Source organism: Armigeres subalbatus, chromosome 1 (genome assembly GCF_024139115.2).
Source record: "Armigeres subalbatus isolate Guangzhou_Male chromosome 1, GZ_Asu_2, whole genome shotgun sequence".
NCBI lineage: Eukaryota > Metazoa > Arthropoda > Insecta > Diptera > Culicidae > Armigeres > Armigeres subalbatus.
The window spans coordinates 306,428,015-306,451,276 of record NC_085139.1 but is presented as its reverse complement, the minus strand read 5'-3'; the positions used below and the strand labels follow the sequence as shown (position 1 = coordinate 306,451,276).

General features: G+C 44.0%; 1 protein-coding gene and 1 long non-coding RNA gene across 13 annotated transcripts in view; one reads left to right on the top strand and one right to left on the bottom strand.

Annotated features, from left to right (window-relative positions):
- Positions 1 to 382: 382 nt before the first annotated feature.
- Positions 383 to 23,262, bottom strand: part of LOC134207876 (mucin-2) — a 600,615-nt gene continuing 577,735 nt past the window's right edge. For 7 of the 11 annotated variants that reach the window (XM_062683852.1, XM_062683855.1, XM_062683856.1 and 4 more), the window contains exons 5-11: positions 12,095 to 12,394; positions 8,272 to 9,983; positions 7,567 to 8,192; positions 7,134 to 7,501; positions 6,823 to 6,855; positions 6,096 to 6,577; positions 383 to 6,025 (exon numbers count right to left, since the gene is read on the bottom strand). In XM_062683852.1, the coding sequence (XP_062539836.1) occupies positions 4,918 to 6,025; positions 6,096 to 6,577; positions 6,823 to 6,855; positions 7,134 to 7,501; positions 7,567 to 8,192; positions 8,272 to 9,983; positions 12,095 to 12,394 (4,629 nt within the window). In that variant the 3' untranslated portion in view covers positions 383 to 4,917. The remainder of the gene's footprint in view (positions 6,026 to 6,095; positions 6,578 to 6,822; positions 6,856 to 7,133; positions 7,502 to 7,566; positions 8,193 to 8,271; positions 9,984 to 12,094; positions 12,395 to 23,262) is intronic. The other 4 variants (XM_062683862.1, XM_062683860.1, XM_062683863.1 and 1 more) reach the window with 4 other exon arrangements.
- On the top strand, positions 20,234 to 20,738 carry LOC134217409 (uncharacterized). Of its 2 annotated transcripts, none has more exons than XR_009981031.1 (3): positions 20,234 to 20,394; positions 20,460 to 20,554; positions 20,616 to 20,738. It is a non-coding gene; the product is annotated as an uncharacterized LOC134217409 (long non-coding RNA). The 2 variants fall into 2 exon arrangements; XR_009981032.1 differs by having other exon boundaries at positions 20,602 to 20,722.

The following is a 23,262-nucleotide window of genomic DNA, read 5'->3' as shown; positions in this document are numbered from 1 at the left end:
GCATTGGAGATTATAATGCTGTCCAGCTTGAAGTAGCTCGAAGTTGTTGCCATGCCTCTCATGTCCATTCGACGACAAAAAAGAATGATCAGGACGGAAACAACTTCGACCTAGGTGCAACTATTAGTCATCGTTTCCCTGATGGATCAATAAAAGTGGTCCAACATGCATCGAGAGCTCTAAACCCCAGCTGAGCGGAACTACAGTCAACCTGATCGGAAAGGGTTGGCAATAATATTCGTTGTAACGAAGTTTAATCGCATGGTGTTCGGTCGGCAGTTCAGACTGCAAACGGATCATGTACCCCTGCTACGTATTTTCAGGTAAAAAAAGGGCACGCCGCTCACCGGCTAGAACGATGGGATCTCGTGCTACTTATGTGTGGCTACGGAAATGTTTGGTCAAGTGGATGTATTGTCTCGCTTAATTAACCAGCATGTCAACCCGGATGAGGACTATGTAATAGCAGCAGTTTCACTTGGGGATGATGTAAGGTCGGCAGCCTTTGAAACATTCAACGTTCTACGTGGTTCTACCGCTCAGTTTTAACCAAGTTCAAAATGGCACCGAGAAAGATCTGGTTCTCAGCAAGGCTTACGACTCCATTCAGCAGGGATGGAAGAAGGCTTCGTCGAGCACAACGGATGGGGAGTTGCAAAAGTTGTACATCCGTTGCGAGTCCAACACTACCGTTGAAGATTGTATTCTTTCTAGTGATAGACTCGTTATTCCAAGGCACTAATCCTATTCCCTGGCCAAAGTGTTGATTACGCAGGACTGCTAGACGGCGAATACTACCTTCTCGTAGTTGACTCGTTCTCGAAATGTCCGGAGATTGTGCAGACAAGTCGCATCACAGCTGTAGCAACAATCATCTTGAATTCTTCGTAGTATCTTCGCATGGCTAGGTATGCCAGAAACCGTCGTCTCAGATAACGGCACCCAATTTACGAGTGCAAAATTCGCCGAATTTTGCTGCATCAACGGAATACAGCACGTCATTACCGCACCGTTCTACCCACAATCCAACGGGCAGGTAGAAAGGTTCGTTTACACGTTTAAAAAAGCTACAAAGAAAATTCGTGAAGGGAAGAACACAATTCAAGAAGCTTTAGATCTGTTCCTGTTAACATACATACAGGCATACAGGTCTACACCGAACCCATCCGCACCGAACGGATCCTCACCATCGGAAGCCATGTTCGGTAGACAAAGATTAGACGATAGATTAGAACAAATCTCGAGCTTCTAAGACCACCAACACCGTGCTTGCTTGCAAAATGAAGAAAAACATCCAGGAAAGCATCGATCGTTCAACTGAAATGACTTTGGAAGCTGTGGTATATAAGAAGGTGCTGATGAAGTGCATTCACGCATTCTTATTTACCACATTGATCAAAATGCTCGGAACGGTGGGTGCAGCTGACTTCCACCAACGTCAAATCAGAGACTAGCCAACAGGCACGGTTTTATCTGTCAAACTAATTATTATGCATCTCGAGATAAAATAGAATACTGCGGCTTCCTGCTGGTTGCTTCTCAGGTAATCGCAACGGTCACTAAACACAACAGAATCAATGAAAATCTCACCCACCGTATGCACTTGCCATGATAAACACTCTCCATGTACTCCATGACTCCGGTTGCCTCTCACTAATACAATCGAACACTGTTTTCATTTCGTGAAAAGCACGTGGTTTTGTTTTGCGCGGTAAAATTCTGCCTATCTTTTAACACGGCGGCTATCTTGACGTTTACCTTCGCAGTCGAGCCTGCGAGTATAAGACCGCCGCAGCATTCTAGAAAAAGATAAGCGCGACAATAATGCGTTGTTTAGCGCATCTTTCGGCGAATCCAGCGCCCAATTCCCGAAGTTGGGTAAGTTGCCTGTATCTGAAGAAAAATCCAACTTCGGTATAAAAAGCGTACTGACTTAAAAATGTTAAATCCATTATATTCATATTTTGAGTCTTCAAATTGAATATCAATGTGCCAAGCTTGAAGATCCATTTTGACACCGCACACAACAATGCTGACACCAAGAGTCGACGCTTGCTGCTGTTCATGCACATGCCATCCTATTTAAATATTCGCACATTCAAATTTGTAAAGGACAGGCTACTAGATTGTGTGTAGGATGTCAACTGTTTGAGTATGTATTTAGTTGAAGTGACTTTTTCTGTTCCTGATCATGTTGATTTCATTGACAGCTAAAGTATTATTCCACAGTGTAAAAATATGCTCTCATTTCTGCTTAATTTAATAATTTCCGTTAATCCATACAAAACGAGATCAACTGTAAAGTGATCAAATAATTGACATCATGACAGCAAATTTCGATTTCGGTTTGATTTCGAACTTCACTCAGGTACGGGACAACGGCACAACAGTTCCGGAACGCCATCCTGAGATATGATCTACTTTATAAATACCGACAGAAGATGTGCTATTTCTTTTATGAATCCTGAAACACGAGCTTTCCGGAATATCACACAAACCGAATCAGGATAGAAAGCTATCCAAGGGCTTCTTGTCTTCTTGTCTTTTGTTTCAAATGGGCTGTTTATGATTTGTCAAAAGCAAGCATTTGGTGGCTGTCGAAAAATGAGGCAACCCAAATGCTCTTGGTCTCGCAATGGAAATGATTGGGAAGCAATTTGAGGTTGTTGAGTCCATAATATTCGGAACACTCGTGACATGTGACACGCGAAGTGAACAAAGAGGTACTGTGGCTGCAAGTTGGAATTTCTACAATTTGCGTAGTCAACGAAAGTTTCGCAACTTACAAACACGGACACATAGCTGAGCTATCCAGTCAACCCATTAATCAGAGGTAAATTATTAATTAGAGGTAAATTATCGAATTCTCGGCCTGTTTGAGCAGAAAATGCTCCGTTCAATACTTGGTAGCGGGATCTGTGATGTTCATAGCAGAGGACATAAAATTATAATAATCAGAGCCTTCCCTTTGCAGGTTTTATGTGCTTCCAAAGGCGAAGATTCAGAACACCCATATGAGAAGTAGGACATCGAGAGCTCTCTCCTCACTGCAGGGATGGATGAGAATCTTTGGTAAGTAGATTACATTTCCATTCGCGAAGTCGAAGCAAAATTCTTCACACAAACAATGACAGTTATTTATGGGTTTTTACAGTAGAGCAACAGAGAGGAGAAGATGGCGGTCATGTTTCACTCAAACTCTGACAGATAGAAATGGGGTTTCCCATAGGAGGGAAGAGCAGAATTTGCTTCGACTTCGCGAATGACGTTTTGATAGTCCGTTTGTGTCAAATAGTCGGTGGACGTCAGACGATTGTTGAACTAAACTTCGATGATTACCGAAAAATGTGATCTTGAAAGGCTGAAATCTGGACCCTACCAAAATTAATTATTCTTTCACTATGCTTCACTACTCTTGCATTGGATGATAGATTTGCGTATCTGAGAGAACATCATGATAGGGAGCATAAGAAGACGAAGGCAATCATAATAAGAACATATCCCATGAGCCATGGCACATGGCTACCATCTTATCAATTGATTCACAAACTAGGCCCAGTTGTTTATCTACCTTTAGCTAACAATCAAGTAGAGTTTGGACCAACCAATTGAATGCTGATTTAGTTATTTGAAGTTATTTCATGACTTCATGATCTTCGCGAATAATTATTGACGATTCTTGGAACAACCGAAGTGGCATAAAACCAGCTTTTCGAAATATGAATTTTCTGCTTGCCACGTTAAACAAAGAAAATGAATATTCTCTGTAAAATACTAAACAAAAAAAAACTAAACTGCGAGTAACATAAAACAGGTTAATAAACATCGAAGAAACAAAACAATAACAGAAACCTAACGTTCAAACACATTGCCATTGTTCTTTTCCCATCTCCTACCGTTCTCGTTCCTTCCACCATTCCGTGAGTGGTAAAATTCCGTCGCTTCCGCACACACGAACAACAAAAACCATCGTTGAAACATCGCTGGCAATGTCCTACAAAACCACGCTACCGACTTGCTAGAGTTTTTTTATTGATAAAATATAAATATGACGGCTCTCTTCGAGTCACACATTGTTCTTACCGCCTACACCATCGTCCGTTCTCTGCCCCTCCCACAGTTTTTTTTTGTAAGTTTTGTTTATACAAATATCACTACTTAACATTTACAATTACAATATATAGTACAGATTTTTGTTTCCGCGTTTGCGTATTTGTGTTGGTGTGCGTATTGCTACGCGCGCGCGATTGCCCGCACACACACATACACACAGCTCCCAATAGTTGGTTGTTCTTTTCCAATTGCCCAATTGTGTTATCCAATTTAGCAATCGTTGAACAACGACGGAGATGAAACACCGCTACTACATCTGCTTATACACAACGCGCGCGCACACACACACATGCACGTAACACGACATCCGCCCCTCGGTTTCCACTAAATTGGAAAAAATGCACAATTTCTACAAATATGTACGTGTGTGTGTTTGTTTGTTTGTTAGTTATGCTATCAATAATACATGCGCGCCTATGTTTATATTAAATATCTCACTAATAATTTCTGTTTCGCGCGAATCGCTCTCCGATCGAAAACAATGTTTTGTTGCACCATTTTCACGCTTGTATGTGTGTGTGTGTGAGGTTGTGTGTATGTGTGTGTGTGTTTAACGTCCTAATTACAATTTAAAAATATCACCTTTTGTTGTTTTTGCTTCCTCTACCGCTCATCCTACGCGTCGATTCGCTACGTCCTCCCCTCAGTGTGCATCACATGCTCTCTCGGTCTGCTTTTGATTCGATCTCTCTGCTATTGTTCTTTTTCTTGTGTTTGTGTGTATTTTGGTGGTGGCAGCAGCTCCCTCCCTCAGTCGTCGTCATCAATAACGATCAATGATGTGGACGCTGTTGATGATGACTATCATCGCGATTGACAGGAGTCTTCCTTTTTGTGCATATCTACCGATACGGGTAGGGGTCCGGGTCCGCAGGGCATTCCGGGTACTGGTCCACCTGGCGCTCCTGGGGGAGGTCCTCCGGGGCCTCCTTGTGGTGCTCCGGACATAGGTCCGTTGGTGGGCGGCCCTAACTGATGCGATGACGGAGGTTTCAAACTACCCGGCACACCAGGGGGGCCTCCGGGTCCTGGAGGTCCCGGTTGCATCCGGTGGTGCGACTGGGGTGGTGGCACAGGACTTGGTTCTTTACCACGGTAGTGCGCAGACTGGGCTGCATAGAGAAGCGAGGCTTTCGCTTCCTCCGCTCGGTACAGGTCCACCATGGGGTTGTATCGAAGCTGATGCAAGGATTCGAGCCGATAGTCTCGGAAGGGGTCCGCTCCCCAAGGGCCCGGTGGAGGGAAATGCGAGGGAATACCCATCGATGGCGGTAGTATCGACCGGGAGAGGTGGGCAGTCGGTAACATATGCGCCGGATGTCGATTGGTCATGTACGGATGCGGCATCATCGAAGGGTGATACCGTGGATCGGACGCTGCAGCCGCAGCTGCTGCTTGACTTCTCATCATCATCTCCTCTTCTTTGCTGCGCATGCTTACTTGAGGTTCTTCCTTGATCCGGATGTCAAGTTCCGTTCCGTTTCGGAGCGGAGACCTGTCCCGCACCATGGAGTTCGCACTGGCCGCTGCAGCGGCCGCCTTCGATTCTCGTTGTTGCTGCACTAGCATCCTCTCCCGCTCCATCTCTCGCCTTTCCATTTCCCGTCGTTCCTTCTCTTTTCGTTCCCGCTCCCTCTCCCGTTCTCGTTCTCGTTCGCGCTCTCGCTCTTGCTGTTCCTTGCGTAACTTTTCTTCCCTTTCTCGTTCTCTCTGCTTTTCACGTTCTTCACGCTCTCTCCTTTGCCGTTCCCGTTCCCTTTCATCTCGTTCCCGTTGCCTTTCGCGCTCTTCCGCCTCTCGCCGTGCGGTTTCGGCTGCCACGCTCGGATCCGGCTTGATCGTCGGTGGCCACGCACCGGCTGCTCCCGGTGGTGGCCCCGGCGGATACCCAGCCACCCCACGTGGTATTGCACTGTAAATCAAAGAAAAACAAACCCATGAGAATCTCATCTAATCCACAATTATTGAAATCCGAAACCTACCTTCTCCAGGGGTCGTGTAACGATCCGGCCATTTGCGATCCGATCGGGAGATCCCGCGAGAACGGCGATAGCCCACTGAAGGGCGACCCGCCGTACGGCGAAGCGTATCGACCGAAGGGGGAGACACCTTTTGAAACACATGTAGCGGCATTTAGTACATGGTGGCTATTACTGCTGAAGACCATTCCGGAGGGGAAAACCTTACCTAAATGACTAGCGGCCGAGCCGATGAAACTCGGCGGCAGCGGTGCCGACTCGTAGGGCCCCGGCCGACCGGGCAGCCCCGTCGGGGGATACGCCGACGACGGCAGATCGTGCGGTCGCACGAGACCGGCCGCCGTCGGAGGGTACATGTGGGACGGCGGCCGCAGCATGTCCGTGGCCGTCTTCATCGACGCCGCCTTGTCCGGGTTCTGTTTCGCCTGGTGGTGGTAAATCTCCCACGCTATCCGCACGTGCATGGCGTTCCATTTTCCGGTTTTCTGTTGGAAAGATGGATGAACGGAATCGTTGGTTAGTAATACAATGCGGAATCGAAATGGAAAGATCGAAAAGATAGGGCTGTGCGCTATTATGCAATGAAGCTTTACCTCGTCGCGCTTCACAGCGCTGGAATTTTTGCATCTACACAAAACATGCAATGATATAGGAAATGGGGAGGAACAACACAAAATGGCGTGGAAAAAGCGCTATGAACCCCTTTCGTTGCAAGGGGGATGAAACCTACCTTTTTGGTTGGGTCAACCGGTGGAGCCTGCTGCTGTGAACGATTATTTCGTTTACGTAGTAGTGGTAGTAGTGATGGTGGTGGTGGCGATGAGTGGTTATACGAACCAAAACAAGTAAGAACGAGAACGAGAAACAAGAAAAACAAAGCTTTATGATTGGCTGTTGGGCGCGCGGAGCGATGTGTGGCATGTGTTGGTGGGTGGGGTTAGAAACATTTACCAACAGTCAACAAAACACAAATATTGTCTACTGCGGGTGGGTAATGTTGATGATGATGATGATGATAGAATAAACGTTAGGCGGACTTACCTTGGGCACAAACGATTGCAGGTGGCTCGGTGGCACGAACTGTGTCGGTCCACTTAGGCCGGGGTGCAGCAGTCCGGGACCGTACGGATAGGCTGGCATTCCGAGTCCCGTCCGGTAGAAGGGCGAATCGACGGCCCCGATCTTGGGTACGTCCTTGAAGAGAGGCGGTGGAAAGAGCGCCGGCGATGCAGAAGCAGCCGTCGGAAGGATTGGCTGATGCTGGTGCTGGTGTTGATGCTGATGGAGATGAGTATGCTGATGCTGGTGATGGTGCAGTTCCTGGCGCAGGTAGGGCGGGGCAGGAACCTGGCTGAGACCACTTCGGTCCAGAAACCGATTGTCCAACTCGCGCCGCAGCATATCTTGGTCTGTTGAGAGGCGGAGGTTGTGTTCAGCGGGATGTTGGTTCGATTGTTTTGAAAAGGGGACTTACCTTTTGTGGTGAATAACGACTCGGCCGAGAACGGGTGCGGTGCCGTGGGTTGCGAGGGTGTACTGGCCGTGGATACGACCGGCGGAGGTAACGGAGCTGCGAACAGCGGCGTTGGGAATGATGACGGGGGTACGGAGGAATGCGACGTCGGTGGTTGAGTGGGCGTTGGTCCACTAGACGAGGCAGAAGGCGGAGGAGGAGTTGGTCGGGATAGGGAGGAAGAACTGTTATTTACAATGGAACTGACTGCTGCCGGTGAATGGGACGGTGGAACCCCCACGGAAGATGGTCCTCCCACAGCAGCAGCCGAAGGGGGTAGAGTTGGTGGCCAACCCGGATGACCTGCCGGCGGTAGGCTTGTGCTCACACTGGAACTACTGCTGGTCGTTACGGACGCTAGCGAAGGTTTGGGGTAGGTAAGACTAGAAGATACGGTCAATGATGCCGCCGATGAAACGGACATTGCCGCCGGAGATGATAGTGCAGGTGGACCAGCCGAACTGTAAGGAAGCGTTGGTGATGGACCCGGTGGTGGACCTCCGGTACTGGCGCTACTCGCGCTGCTACCTCCACTGCCGTAGGGTAGCGCGGATCCTGGCGTCGACCGCGATAAACTACTTAAGTTACTGTTGATTGAATGGAAAGAAGAGAGAAAAGCATTACTAAATATGCGCTTGATGTGGCCTGATGGCTTGGAGAACTCACCTATAACTGTCCCTCTCCCGACTGGGACTAAGCCCCCTTGGAGAATGTGTCCGCGCACTGGCGCCACTAACGGAAATAGCCGAAGGATGCGTCAGATGGGAACTATTGCTGTTACTACTGCTGTGGATGCTGCCGCTGATGCTACTACTGGTGGGCGGGAGGTGTGATGACAGGTGATGGGCGCTTCCGTGTTGCATTCCCGGTGGGAGGGGCCCCACCAGCGGATGATGCGAGGATGGTCCTACTAAATGCGGCGCTGGTGGTTGAGGATGCGAAGAAAGTGGTGGCGGCTGCTGGGATGCGGCCGCAGGATGATGAGGAGGTAAGAGATGTGATGGGCCACCGAGTGAGGGATGCGTTAGCTGCGATGGCGGCTGATCCCTCATCGATGGGTGTGATGATGGAGGAGTGGCGCCATGCGGGGCGCCCGTACTTAAACCATGTGGGGATGGTATATGTGAGGATGGTGGCGGCACTGGACCACTCGAGGAATGAGGGGGTGCCGCCGTCGCTGCCGAAGGAGCTGACGAGGAGTTACTATTGCTGCCGTTACTGTTGGCGTTTGGCGTGATGGGCCGTACGGTTTTCGAAGGTGGTTGACCCATCGGAGAGGCGTCCCGGTCGCGTAGATGCGAAGGACTACCGTTGCTTCCCGCGAGTTGGTGCTGCAATCGGGAATCCATTAGGCCAAGGCCAAGCATTGAAGGAGGCAATCCGCCGAGACCTGGAGGAGCGCCAGGATGTATTCGAGGTGACAGATTCGGTGCCGCCACCGAGGGCGGCAGATACGGATTGTGGTTAAAGCTACCGTACGGGGCGTAGAGTGGGTACCCGGGGTAAGCCGCTCGATAATGGGGTGGTATACTACCGAGGCCGTTCGGTAACATCATAGCGGCTGAATGGGGAATTCCCGGGTGGGTGGCATGAGATCCGTTGAGTAGACCTGTTGGCGTCACAGCCGCCGATAGGGCAGCACTTGTGGCCACAGCAGGACTGTGCGTTCGCAGCCCACTGGTTGACGCAGCTAGTGAGCTTTCCACAGATGGATGGATGGCGGGGCTTTGCCCGCTCGCAGGCGTTGCCGCTGGTGGCGTGTGTGGTACGTTCACTGGCAGTGAAGATGGCGCTGCGCTGTTGCTGCTTGAGTTTGCGTGCGGCGGCTGACCACCGTTGGCTGGTATTGTTGGTGGTGGCAGTCCATTTGGTAACGAAGCCACCGCCGCCGCCGATGTTGTAACCGCTGCAAACGACGATCCCGCTCCGATAAAACTCGGAACAGAGGATGGCTTCACAGGGGCGCTATTACTATTACTACTGTTGCTGTTGCTATTGTGCTGCTGCATTGGCGTTTGCTGTGGTGAAGGCGGCGGCTGAGATTGCGGCGTGTGCGGTTGCTGCTGCATGGCCGGCGACGGAACCGAACCGATCGGCTGCAGTGGTGACTGAGGAGACCCTTGCTTTCCGGGCTGCTGGGACGACGACAGTGCCGTCGTTACCGTCGTCGTTGCGGTCGTTGTACTTAACGTTGCCGGAATCTTGGCCGACGCCGTCGGTAGCAGCGGCTTACTGCTCAGTCCGGCCGTCTGTGGCGACGCAGGAGGCTGCGGTTGCTGGGGTGACGCCACGCCGGGTTGCTGCGACTGCGGCGACGCCACAGCGGCGGGGTGGCTACCGATGGGCGTTAGGTGGGTACCGATCGGACCATTTGGAACCTGTGTGGCAAAGTGGCAGAGAAGGAAAATCGTTGTCAATGAGCTTGTTTATGCTAATTGGGGTGCTATTGAATTAGTGCCCATTACGATGCTAAGTGGTGCCATTAGTTAGGCACGGCTGACAGCCGCCGCCGGTTTAAACCTGTCGCACAAGGGCGCGTAGGCGAGCGCGGTGGCGACGCTACTGCTCAGCCGATTTATTAAAACATATAAATTAGACGGTGCGACTGGCAGCCGATGGCGACATCCATTGCAACCATGAGACCGAATAGATAAATGAATAAATTGAATAAATTATTGATTAGCACGTCATGTGTTTGTCCACAATTGAAACACAACTCCTCGAATTAGCAGTTTTCCCTTGTGAGGGAGGGACGATATTCAAAACAAATGTTGTGCTCACTTAATTAAATGCTCATTAGCATAGCGGAGTAAGTGAGTGAGGGAATGCAAAAAACATGCCCAACATTATAATTTGATTGAATCATTATGGTCCGAGTTCCGACGAAATTTGCCCCGCCCTCTTTGCAAATAATGCGGGATGAAACCTAGTTGTGATGAGTTATTTAATTATAATCTACAGGCGGCCACTACTGTCCAGTGCCGGGTAACTCCGGGAGCTCTGTAGAGCAGCACTGCATGAATAATCGATTTGCGCGTGAATAAATTTGGCGAGGAATTTTAATTATTTCATGCCAACGTGAGTCCATTATACTGTGCATAAATTGATTTCGAAATGTAGAAAGCGACCCAACCAAAGGACATTGGGACGGGGAAAACTGACAAGTGATGAGCGTCCGAGTGGGACAAAAGGAAACACGCGGTGAAATGCAAATCGAAGACGGCGACGACGACGACGACTGGCGGGGACATCTGGTGGAAAATGCGAGCCTACATTCGGGCGTTTTGAAACCCGGAAAAACGCTGATACGGTTCATGTCGCGCGAGGATACATTCGTAATGCGAAACCGATGTCCACTTAGTCGGTGAGTTTGGCAAATCGACCACAGCAGCAGCATAGAACGGGGCCGGGTGAAATCAATGCAATTATGCAAATGTTTGCTTATTTCGAAAGCTGCCCCCAATTGAATTGTCGTCCCAGCTGGGAGGCAAACAACAGTTCTGTCCCTTCGATGCCGCCGCCTGTATTGGCAATAGCAAGTTCGCGGCGAAAGGGTTGGTTCGGTGTGTCCGAAGTCCGAGTGGAGTGGGCAGAGCTAATTGTCGTTATGATTATTTCATTAGCCATAACCAGTATCGAATTGTTGATGATATTGCACCGCTGCATATGTAAGCCGTCGAGCGGTGCAAACCGAAATGGGATCGCTATTGTTTGTTTCGGGTTTTGGTCGGGTGGACGTTGGAGACGAATCTTGTTATGGTTGGATTGGGAAATTGCAATATTGATTCGGAATGGCAATTGGACATAGTTAGGTTAGGCGACGCTCACGGTTGGATCGAAATTATTTGAAATGAAGATTCTTCACAGATTCTGAAGGAGCTGTTCAAAGAGGAAAATCTTTTCAGAACCTGGAGATTCTTTTCAGAATCTGGAGACTCTTCTCATAATCTGCAGTCTATCATCAAAATCTGAAGATTCTGCTCATAATCCGAAGGTTCTGCTCAGAACCGGCGGATTTAAAGTCTAATGGTTCTGCTCAGAATCATGGGATTCTGATTTATATATTAGGATTCTGCTTTGAATCTGAGAATTCTGCTCAGAATCTGAGGATTCTACTCAGAATCGGAGGATTCTGCTCAGATTCTTATTATTCTACCCAGAAGCTGAGAATCCTATTTAAAGACTGAGGGATATGCCCAGAACTTGAGGATTCTGCTCAGAATCGGAGAATTTTGCACAGAATCGGAGCATTCTTCTCAGAAACTGAGCATTCTATTCAAAGTCTGCAGACCTCATAAGGACCTCTGCCAAGAGTCTGAGGATTCTGTTCAGAATAGCAGGATTCTGCTCAGTATTGGATGATTCTGCTGAAAATCGGAGAATTCTGCTTAGAATCAGAGGATTCTGCTCAAAATCTGAGTAATCTGTTCGAAATCTTAAGGATCTGCTATATAATAAATAAATGATAACCAGAACGGAGCGCACTCACCTGCATTGGTGTCGTTGGGTAAGGCGGGGGCAGGCTGGGCGGCGGTAGTGCCGCCGGGGCAGGCGAAGGAGCCGGCGGGGCTGGTCCCGCCGCACTGGCTACCCCGGGCGGTACCGGCACCGGACTGGCACTGCCCGCCAGCCCCGCCAGCGGTCCATTGCTGAGGGGCAGCCCCGTCGTCGGCGGGAAGTCCGACTTGCGGGGGGCCGCCGGGCTTGGTGCCGCCGCCACCGGAGGCACCGCCTGCAATGGTTGCGTCTGTGGTGTCGATGCAAACACGACTGACCCTCCATCAGAACCCTGCAATGGAGACAAAAAAGAAAAGTTTCGAGTTAGCATTGTTAGCCATTTTACTGTTCATCATAGTACATGTTGGCACTCAAAAATGTTTAAGAAAATGGTGGAACTATTTGCCTTATCGTCCCGTTATTACGCCATCTCAATCATTTAAGTAAAAGTAAAATTATTTTTGTTAACGTTTCATCAAAAAAATGATCATCGTGCCATTTATTTCGCGAGTACCATTAATAACCGACCGAACACACCACCGACCGAGCCTAATGATGTTGTTATGTTATGATAAGACAAACTGGATCTTGTCGTCCGGTTCGCGGATGGAAGGTACTTACATGGCCACGGCATCGTCGTGTAAGCTGATGTAAAGACGGAAGACATGCTTGCCACCGCAAGTAGCATATGACAGCTGCAGCAACCGAGCGAAAGACACACTGCCCCGAAGAGGTGCACCAATATGATAATGATAGTATTTTGCCTCCTGTTTTCCACAGAAGCAATTTGTGCTGCGGGACTAAATGCCTTTGCATGCCCGTAGGAGGGGGGAAGGGGGGCTGGGTAGATAAAGCGGAAGCCGTAATAATGGTCCGCCCGAGAAAATGCAACCTGAGACTGAGGACTTGAACACGATAATCATTCGGTAGGGACGATAATGGTAATAATAATGGTTCTGTGTAATGATTATTCAGGGCGGCTGAGAGTATGAATTTGCATCCCGGAGATGGCGATCCGTGGGCAAATAAGATGTCAATCTCGTGCGTACCGCTGCAAACAAACACGAACCAGGGTGCTGATAATTTGCATAACAAATAGGAGGGCAACATATTTCATTGGAACAATCGGGGTGAATTGATGTAAAACCATTTAAGATATATTCCAACAGCACAAACAGGATCCAAAAACAGATTAATAACCCTATTATTCCGCTGCGAATCGCGGCTAATGTCGTACTTTTTGCGTAACTGATTGTATACACCACGTTTGTTCAGGTTCAGGGTGGCAATATGGTATGAAAATTAAATTTACAAACCACGACCAAATTGTGTAGATGAAAAAGGCGCACAGGGTGATCGAAGCACGACTGAAGCAAACGACAAAAAATGCGAATCAATTCACTTTTATGGATATAATGTGGGATAGTGTGGTCGGAAGAAAATTTTAAAACGTTAAGCTTGATCGAAATTAAAAGTTTGAAGGTAAGGCACAGCCTCTGAAGAAAATCTTTTTATTTGTCATATTATATTCCAAAATATCTCTTATCCGCTAGAAAACAGAAATTCCAAGAAAAAGGCTTCCAGGTTGAAAAGAAAAAAGTTTCAAAGCTTCCATTGTGAAAGATAGCCCTTTGAGCTGCTGCAAAATGGTTTATCACCGTGAAGAAGTGATTCCTTCGATTTTTCAGTATTTTTTTTTCATCCGCTGAAGACGAAAAACAGCAGGAGGGTGAAACGCCTGTCATCCGCGGTACAATGGCACTCTACCCAACATCGTTTTTGGTACTTCTGTTTTTGGTACCCAGTTTCTGGGTGGTATACCCGAATACAGCTGCTCGTTTTGGGTGATTGGTTCGTTCGCAGTTAGTGCTAATTGTCGGCAATTAACTTCTCCTGGTGAAAACTTGCAATTGATTGAGGTATATCGAGCCTTTTGTGTTTGTATGACTTTTTTATGTCGAAAAGAAGCCCGTCGATACTTCCGAAGCTTTGTTATTATGAAATCAACGAAATTAAAACAAAAACATTGTACGCCATATTGAACGAATGGTTGGTAGGCGTATTAGCCTTCTCTTCAGTCCCCTGAAAAACAAGCCTCAGAAGAAAAAGTTCACAATTTCAAATGGATGAGCTCAGATTATCGGAGAAAGGTCGTTTGGCTGAAACCCATCTGGCCGAAAGTCATTTGGCCGAATGGTTCATCCGGTCGAATAGGTCATTTGGTCGATTAGGTTATTATCATCCACTGAAGACGAAAATCAGGCCTCAGAAGAAAAAGTTTGGCCGAATGCCACTACCCGGATAAAAAAATACAGTAACTTTTATAGTACAATCTATTAAAATATTATAAATTAAATTGTAGATAATGCCATCTATTGTTCATTTATTGTAAATTTCTTACGATGGGAAAAATACTCTATTGTTATTACGACATAAGAACAATAAATTTAAATGTTACTAATACATTGTTTTCTGTTTGTATTGTGTATTTATCTCAAATGAACGCAAATGTAAAAAAATACTATATTTCATTAGGTACTATACTGCCGTTCTACGCATAATTGTCCCATGTTACCTTTGATGAAAAAATTCAAACTCGAGTCAATTTGTCCCACTGAAAAAATGAAGTTGTTGTTTGATGATAATGAAACTGAAAACCGTTTTAATAAGTAGTGATTCGTTTTATGTCCTGGAAAAGTGTTGCATACGCTCATAACATCCCAAAAACATTTGTTAAATTTCGAGATCCAATCGATTCCGAAATTAGTGGGACAAATTGACTCGAGTTTGGATTTTTTCATCAAAGGTAACATGGGACAATTATGCGTAGAACGGCAGTATAGGAAAATTATTTTTAAAGATTTAAAAGAATAAGCTTTTGGGAAATAGCAAATAAAAAACAATAAACGTTCAATTGATTCAATTGTTTATTAATGTTTTCTTAATTATAAATATACTGCACACATTAATATATCTGTTGATGTGCAAATATGTTGTATAATCTCTGTTTAATCAGTTCATAAATCATTCAATAATCAAAAAGAATAAAAAGTGGGTTTGAGTTGTACTAACAACAATTTGAGCTGAGTCCAATAAGCGTGTTGTTGTTGTTGAAATTACTTTGGTGAAAGAATGTTTCGACAGTTTTCAAATTTTTGCTGTTTTGTTCGTTTTGCTGCTCTGAAATTATTCGAAAATGATGTAAGTTTTAAATTACAACGAAATAAGGAATGAAATTCACTAATTTGTTTGAATTGAGACTGTTCATGCAGGAATCGCTGCGGAGGACACAAGTACAATGTCTGTGGGGCCGCGGAAGTCGAGAATCCGACCAAATTCGCTTCGCTGAAACGACCGTTATTGCGTACGACAGCAATAATGCCTCAACAAACAGAAGTGCAATAGAAAACCAGATTTTTTCAACCCGATAGCAACGTTGTGAAGCGGTCATGGCTTGAGTGTGCCAGTTACAAGAACACGATTGTTTCCGCGACTGTTTCCAACCAGATTATGGAGTTAGACGAAGGTGTTTTTCTGAATGTGTTTTGTACCTGATGAACCTTCATGATTTCAAGATACCGTCGAGTTTCCAGATTAGCCGATCCATATATCAGCAATCAACTGAAACTCCTGGCAACAGCCCCCTAGTCGTGAATTGGCGCAGAGTAGATCCAGTGGTTTTGATCGTCGTATAAACATTCCTATTTTCGAAGGCTTTTCCAAACGTTTCCAAGCAGATGATATTGGACGTGAGGTAGATATCGATCAGCTAAGGGTAAAATCAGCAGTGATTCAAATCGTTCGGGGCTGTCAGTTTGAATATGAATCTGAAACATTCATTTTCCCAGCAGCTGTTCTAGATTCATTTTTTATACCAGCCAAATGTCAAAAAATAAAACTGGTATAACGCTCCGTTCTATTTTCTGCAGATTTGAACCACGATTGAATCACGAGATTCAAATATTTTCCAATTGTTTTGGTGTATGAATGCGTCATTTTATCTACGGATCAATCCACTTTGCAATTACGGCGCCTTTCTTGACGCCAACATGATGATTTCATTTAATTGAAAATTTGAAAAAAAAAAATGAATAGAACACTGCTGGGGAAACCAGTGAGTTTGTTCTATTTGGCTCCAGATTCAAACTAGAATAGTGGTCGAAAATTTGGAATGAAACTGAATCCCTCCTGATTTCACTCTAATAGATTCCTCGAAAGTAGAACTACTAATCTGAGCCATACCAGTTGGTTCTTGATGAGGCGGATCGGATGACGACATTGTTTGTTATTTGTATAATGTTAGGTTCGGTAAGTAAATATTTGTTTACACTGATATTTAATTTTCATAGTAATGATATTCAATTCAAATAATCAACAGTACCGATGATAAGAATCCATCAGAAGCTGCAAACCTTAACGATGCGCTTTAATTATTTTAAAACAGACAGTAACAGATCGCTGAGACCGAAGAATTCCAGTTCTCTAGCAAGTTCACCAGAGACGCGAGAAATCCAAGAACGATAAATATACACCTAACAGCTTCTGCTCCTCACCAACCTACTGGGGGAAATCGACGAGATAGTGCTGTGTATGTTCAATTAACTTATGGGCTTTCAAGAAAATGAGCCTGATATCTAAAAAGGCCGATATTGCATTCGTACAATTTGCTGTAGAGAATTGCTTCCTGTAGGACTTGTAAAATATTTCGATTCCTGATTTAGCTGGCGCTTGTGATGGAAGTCTAGAATCACAGAAAAACAGATATAACGCATAAAACACTACCTCATAAAAATAATAATCACTAACATCCCAGACAAACAGACGTAACTTTTCATATTGTTCGAAATTTCGTTCATATTCGTTTTGAAGAAAACACAATATCTATTATATCGCGATAAAACAATTTAAAAAGGATGTTTTGCAAATCAAACGATTTCAAAATGCGAAGTGTTCCGTTGGTTTGTCTGTGCTAACAGGGTTAGATGGTAATTTCCGAAGTTTCTCCAGCTTGATCAACTCGTGAAGATGGCGGTAGTTAGCAATAGTCGAACTCCAACAAACCGATGCCACGCTATGGGTAATCGATTGGCCATCTAAGTGTTATTTGAATTATTGATTAGTAAATCAGAGTACGGTGAAAAATTCTCGAATGCTATACCTATTACCGTGGACCCCCGATAATTTGAACGGTACCTCATTCAAATTAACGGGGTTCATTTTTAATTTGAACTTCTGGTTACTCTATTTGCATCAGAAAAACTGGTTTCTGTCCGCTCTCTTTGCTGGTTTGTTTTGATTCTGCGTTCCGTTTCACGATGTTTCATTTATCTTCTCTCGATTCCACGTGCTAAATGACGTTTGAACCATTTTTAATTTGAACGATGTTCAAACCAACGGGGTTCAAATTAAAAAGTGTTCAGATTAAAAGCGGTTTTTAATCACAACTGGCAAATATGGAAATTTTGAATGGAAATTATGTTAACGAGAGAAGGATTGTGGTACATGGTGTGGGACGATCTGTTCGATCGATTAACGAACGCGGGTTTGAAAAGAAACACAAGAAACCTTTCGAATCGCAATGATCCTCCGGAGCTTGCCGGATTGCTGTGTGGCAGTGAAACAGCTACATAAATCATATATTTAATTGTTTTGAAACCATCGAAGTAGGCCTAATGTGAACCACAACTTAGAGTCACATCATCAGCAATCACAGCAATCGGGGAATAAAGGGTGTACGGAATCAAATTGCCACACTTCCAAAAGTCGATAACATTTCACCTCATGGACTGATTTTAACGAAATTTTGTGGAAGACGGCTTCAGCATGTGTTATTCATACTGCGTGAGTTTCATTACGAAATTTTCAGTAGTTTCGAAAATACAGCCGAAAGAACAGGACGTGTGCAAATAAATCTTGCGCATTCACCCCCATATTCCACATCTTATAAAAAGATGTTAGTAATCCAATTTTGTGCCTTTGACCCCAAAATGACCAGAATTGCGGCCGATCGAAAGATGCTGGTCTGGAATGAGAACACGAGCTTCGAAAGCGTCCAAAATTGATCATTACGGAACATAAAATGTTGACTTGGCCTTTCGCATCAACATTTCGTATTGCCCCTGTCATAAGACGAGTTTAAACAATCCCATTGAATTCCACCACTTAATTGTATCCTGACAGATACGTATTTCGACCTCAACAGTAAGGCCGTCTTCAGTGTCTTGTACTTGACTCGACTCGAGTCGAGTCAAGTACAAGACACTGAAGACGGCCTTACTGTTGAGGTCGAAATACGTATCTGTCAGGATACAATTAAGTGGTGGAATTCAATGGGATTGTTTAAACTCGTCTTATGACAGGTGAAAACATTCCACTAAAAAGCTCAAAATAATTTTCTTATCATTTCGTATTGGTTTATAACTCCAACGTCAAAATTTTCGATTAAATATCCGACTAATACAAGTAAACTTTCCAAAAAACTTTCTGTTTTTTAAAGTAAAAAACCAAAATAAAAAAAATTAAGAAAAGCGCTGAAATCTAATTTTGGACCGATATTTATTTGTCAGATTTTGGGAGAGCATCAATCTCATTGTTCAGGCCGGTTCACACTGCAGCCCATTTTTGACTTTTTGGCTTATGATTTTTTAATAGTTAGAGGCGTCAAAAATATGGTTTGTTGGGGAAGGTTGACTTTAATTAAGTTAAATAATCGTCTGAGACAATAAAATTAGTTATTTTTTTTGGAATAGATTGCAGGATGAAAAATGTTAGTTAAGGACATGTACAAAATCTTATGAGTTCATTTAAGAAAAAAGCTTCAGCATTTGGATGTATTTAAGAATTACAGTGAAACAGTTATACGTAGTCAAAGCTTACACACAGACAAACAGACGTAACACTAGAAAAAATACCATCGACCATGACTTCAACGATCCATAGCCATTGATTGCGCAATTCACAACTAGAGTCGTTAGTGTCGTAATCCTTCGGGTTTGACATTTCACTCCAGCGCCTTCTGGTGACGATGTCATACGAAGCATCGTTTCGTGTAACATGCTCGGAAGATGGTGGTAGAGTATTTGAGAGATGGATTTTTCAGAAAAATGTTCAAGCTGTTACGTCTGTTTGTCTGTGGCTTACATATTGTTTTTCAGTCCCTGAAAATTTCATGACAATCGGTTGATAGACTAATTCTTGGCGAGTAGTTCAAAGTGATGCAATTTGATTCCGTACACCCTTTATGTCGTCCGATATTCAGTGAACAAACAGTGCGATAAGACGTTGCAAGTGGCTCCCGCTTGCCAACAGTCAGGATGAACTCCACAATTCTTACAGGGGCTAGTGACGGCTTTGGAAAGTCGTGCCGATGCCGACATCATCATGCAACTGGTGAAGTCGAAGCTCCTCGACGAATTCGAGAGGAGAAAAGAACGTCCAAGTGAATCGACGGTGGACAATAGTGAAACGATAGCAATGAAAATTGTGGCAGTGCAACGTGCGGCAACGTCGGAGCGGTTGTGCTTCTTCCGTGGAAAGCCGGGGCATTATATTCGAAACTTCCGGCAGTATTTGGCGAAGAATGAAGGAGAAGAAGACAATAGTAAGCCGGAAAACATATTAAGTGAAAAGCAAAGGCCCAGCAAGTGAACAACAACAACAATGGTGCCGGTGTGTGTTTTATGGATGGATGTGGACAACAACGAGAGTCTTCACGGAAGAAATAAACTACCCAATAGTGAGTTTAATTCACTCAACCTCGAACATCCGTACGGGTAGCCAAAATTGAGTAAGTAGGGTCGAAGTAGTTTGCCTCTACTTCCATGTTAAAAAAGTACCCAACGGAAAATTTATTTACCCAAATGTAAGTTCGACCTCAGGTAATAAAACTCAAAATTGGCTTCTCGTATTGAACTGCACAGAAAAAACAAATATTGTGGAACCAAATATTTCGTACTTTCCATTTGAAAAGCGTATATTTTTTGTTAAAATAAAAGTAACATTGTTTACATTAACTGTGGTAACTTTAATTTAAAAGTGCCTTTCGTTTTTCTTGAGTGTAGATTTAAAAGTTCCCCCTTTTACCATAAAAAATATTGAACTGTCAATATCAAGTCTGTCGAATGGACTCGATGACAGCGAACAAGGTTATCGCAGTTTGTCATTGTTTTGTTTTTATGATCATTCGATTCCACGGATTCCACGCACGATTTAAGAAAATTTAAATTTTGAGTTGCGATAGCAGCAGCAGATAGCTGCAAGAGTGAACATTCTGTTGGCCTCCTCGAGGTAAAGGTGAGTACTCTGTAATCACGACCGAATTACCTTCGGCAGACCAATAATTGATTTGCTTGTTTCAGAATCACGCCATGACCGTTTCCGCAAAATGTTTGGTGCAAAGGTAGCACTGGCGCACTTTCATCACCATGTTGTGGTCACACCTTGAATTAAATCGGTGAGAAAATTTTATGAATGTGCATTTATTACGTTATTCTAAAGTAGTTCTACGCTTACAGGCTGTTGCTGAAATATCATGTTTTTCGCTCAGAGGCATCCGCATTCCAGCATCAGGAAGAATCGCAGTACTGACTTCAGCGCAGAGAAAACGGCAAACAGGTGTTTGGTTGCTCACAACGGCCATAGTTTTTGTTTTAAAAGTCAATAGTTCTCATTCTAAAATGCATGTCTCCATCTTTTTGAATAATATAAATAAAATTTTCATTTAAAAAGTTGCAAATAAGTCAAAAGGAACATGATTTTATGTCTTGATTCATTTTTGACTTGCGGTCTTTTAAAAGTTCATGATTGGATTAACCCTTCAGTTTTATCTAAAACAAACACTTTTTCTTTCACAGTGTAACCATTTGGATCTGACAGTTTTACAGTTTTGTTTAAAAAGTTGAAACTTTTAATTTCAGAGTGGCATGTCACTTTTGAACCATCGTTGACGCAAAAGTTGTTGTACTTTTATTTTAATCATACGCAACTCTCTACGAAAAAGAACCAACGCAACTTTTTATTTTAACCAATGGTTTTTTTGATTCTATCAATGATTTTTCTTTCTGTGTGGCGTCGTTGGATTGTTTGGCTCTTTTGTTTTTGACAACAAAAGAAAGAGTGGATGAAAGAGAAGAGAAAAAATAACTCAAGAGTAAGTTTAAAAATACTCAATTTTGGGTACTTTTTTTTCTTCCGTGTTGGTTTGTGGTCAGTGCCACAGCGGCAGTACTTTCAAGGTTTTGTTCCGGAGGGATCTGTACTACCATGCTCAACATTGGCCGCGAACCGCCCGAAAAGAATTGTCCCAGCAGGTCGAGATATTCTATCAAGAGTTCCGATAGAGTTCCACCAGAAGTTTCGAAATAATTTTACTAGGAGTTCCTAGATTTTTTCACCGAAAGTTCCGGAAGAATTTTAATCAGGAGATCCGAGAGAATTCCACCAGGAGTTCTGAGATTATTTCACTAAGAAGATTCCATGAATTCCAAGAGAGTACCTTCAGGTAATTAGTCAGAAATCCAACAAGCCTTCCAAGAAAAATCCTGGTGGAGTTCTATCGAAAGTAGCTGGAGGACTTGCAACAGAATAACTGGAGTAAGTCTCTCGGAACTTTAGGTGGAATTATCTCGTAACTCCTGGTGGAATTCCCTCAAAATAACTAAAGGAATTCTATTGCATATCCTACACGGAGATCCGAAACAATCCAAAATTAAGTCTTTTTCACTCAACTTGACAGCTAAGTGCAACCACTCAAAATTGAGTTATTCGCTAAGTACTTAATTTTGAGTTATTTTATAAACACTCCATGTTAGGTGATTTTTACTTTTATTCGAAGAGTTGCGTTTGGGTGAAAATTACTGAAAATCTGGTTTCTTGTAAAGAATTTTAGGTGATATATTTTCTGGTATATGTTAATGGCATTAATGAAATAAAAAAATCGAATGCATTCGTTTATTGCATTATATAAATAGAAAATCACATGAATAAAAATACTAAACGTTTTCCTGTTCCGCTGCTCGCTCGCCGCTGCCATTATCAGGATCTGTAAGGAGAAAGAATTGGAGAATTGAACAAAAAAGTGTCGAGGAATTGAGCAACATAAATCTGAGGATATAATACCCTACCATGAATGGGTTAAGGATATTTGTGTAACTATAAACATTAGATTTAATGGTTCCACCTACCATCAATATAAATATGTGCGGTCTCGGTGTAGCACTTGCTTTTGTCATATTATTTTCGCATCCGGAAAAGGCACCGACACGGAAGGCACTGTAGCCACATTCCAAATCCAGTGAGGCGCTCACATCCGGATGAGTGTTCGAGAAGGCCATTTGGTTAATCCTCGGGTTAAACCATCTTCGTCAATTTAAGCGATGCAGCAACATCCGCGGCTCGATTGCCGGTGTCGGTTAGTTTAAGTTTTGGTTTGGATAGCATCCTAGAATTAAATAAATTAATAAATACATTTGTTTTATAATTAATTAGTTTTTACTCACCTTGACGCAACTTGAATTTCGGTTGATTCATCGAGCATTAACTTAGAAAATTTAAATAATCAAAAATAATGTCAATTGATTTGATTCCACTCCTTTGAATCTAATGACAAGTAAATTTTCAGCCAAAATCAAGTTATGGCTCAACACGTAATTTTGGATACTTCCATATAAGCAAATTGATTCAGAAGTAAGTTATCAAGGAAGACTTGACAATTAAGTAAAAAGAACCCATCTACCAAAATAAAATTATATCCAAAATGGGAGTGTTGGGAAAACACTCAATTTTGAGTACTTTCAGTCTTGAATTTGGATAGTTTCGAATTTCAGTGTAGGGGAATTCTTTTTTGGAGTCCAGATGAAATTTTATCGAAATAGCTGGAAGAATTTCCTCAAAATAACTGGAAAAATTCGCTTGGAATGTGTGGAGGAGCGATTCCGCAAACAGTGCTTCCGTTGTTAAATCTGTATTCTTTCAGGATTCCATACGATATTCTTTGAGAATTCCAAAATAATCCTTTCTTCCATTCGAATAGGATCCTTCTTATGGGCCAATTTCCCGTAGCCGTACCTTGGAGTGGCCAGTTTGAACGACGGCGCCATCGCCTATTTACCGTTGAGGGGTTCTGTCGGCTGCGCCTCATCAATGTCATGCAGTCAAATTAAA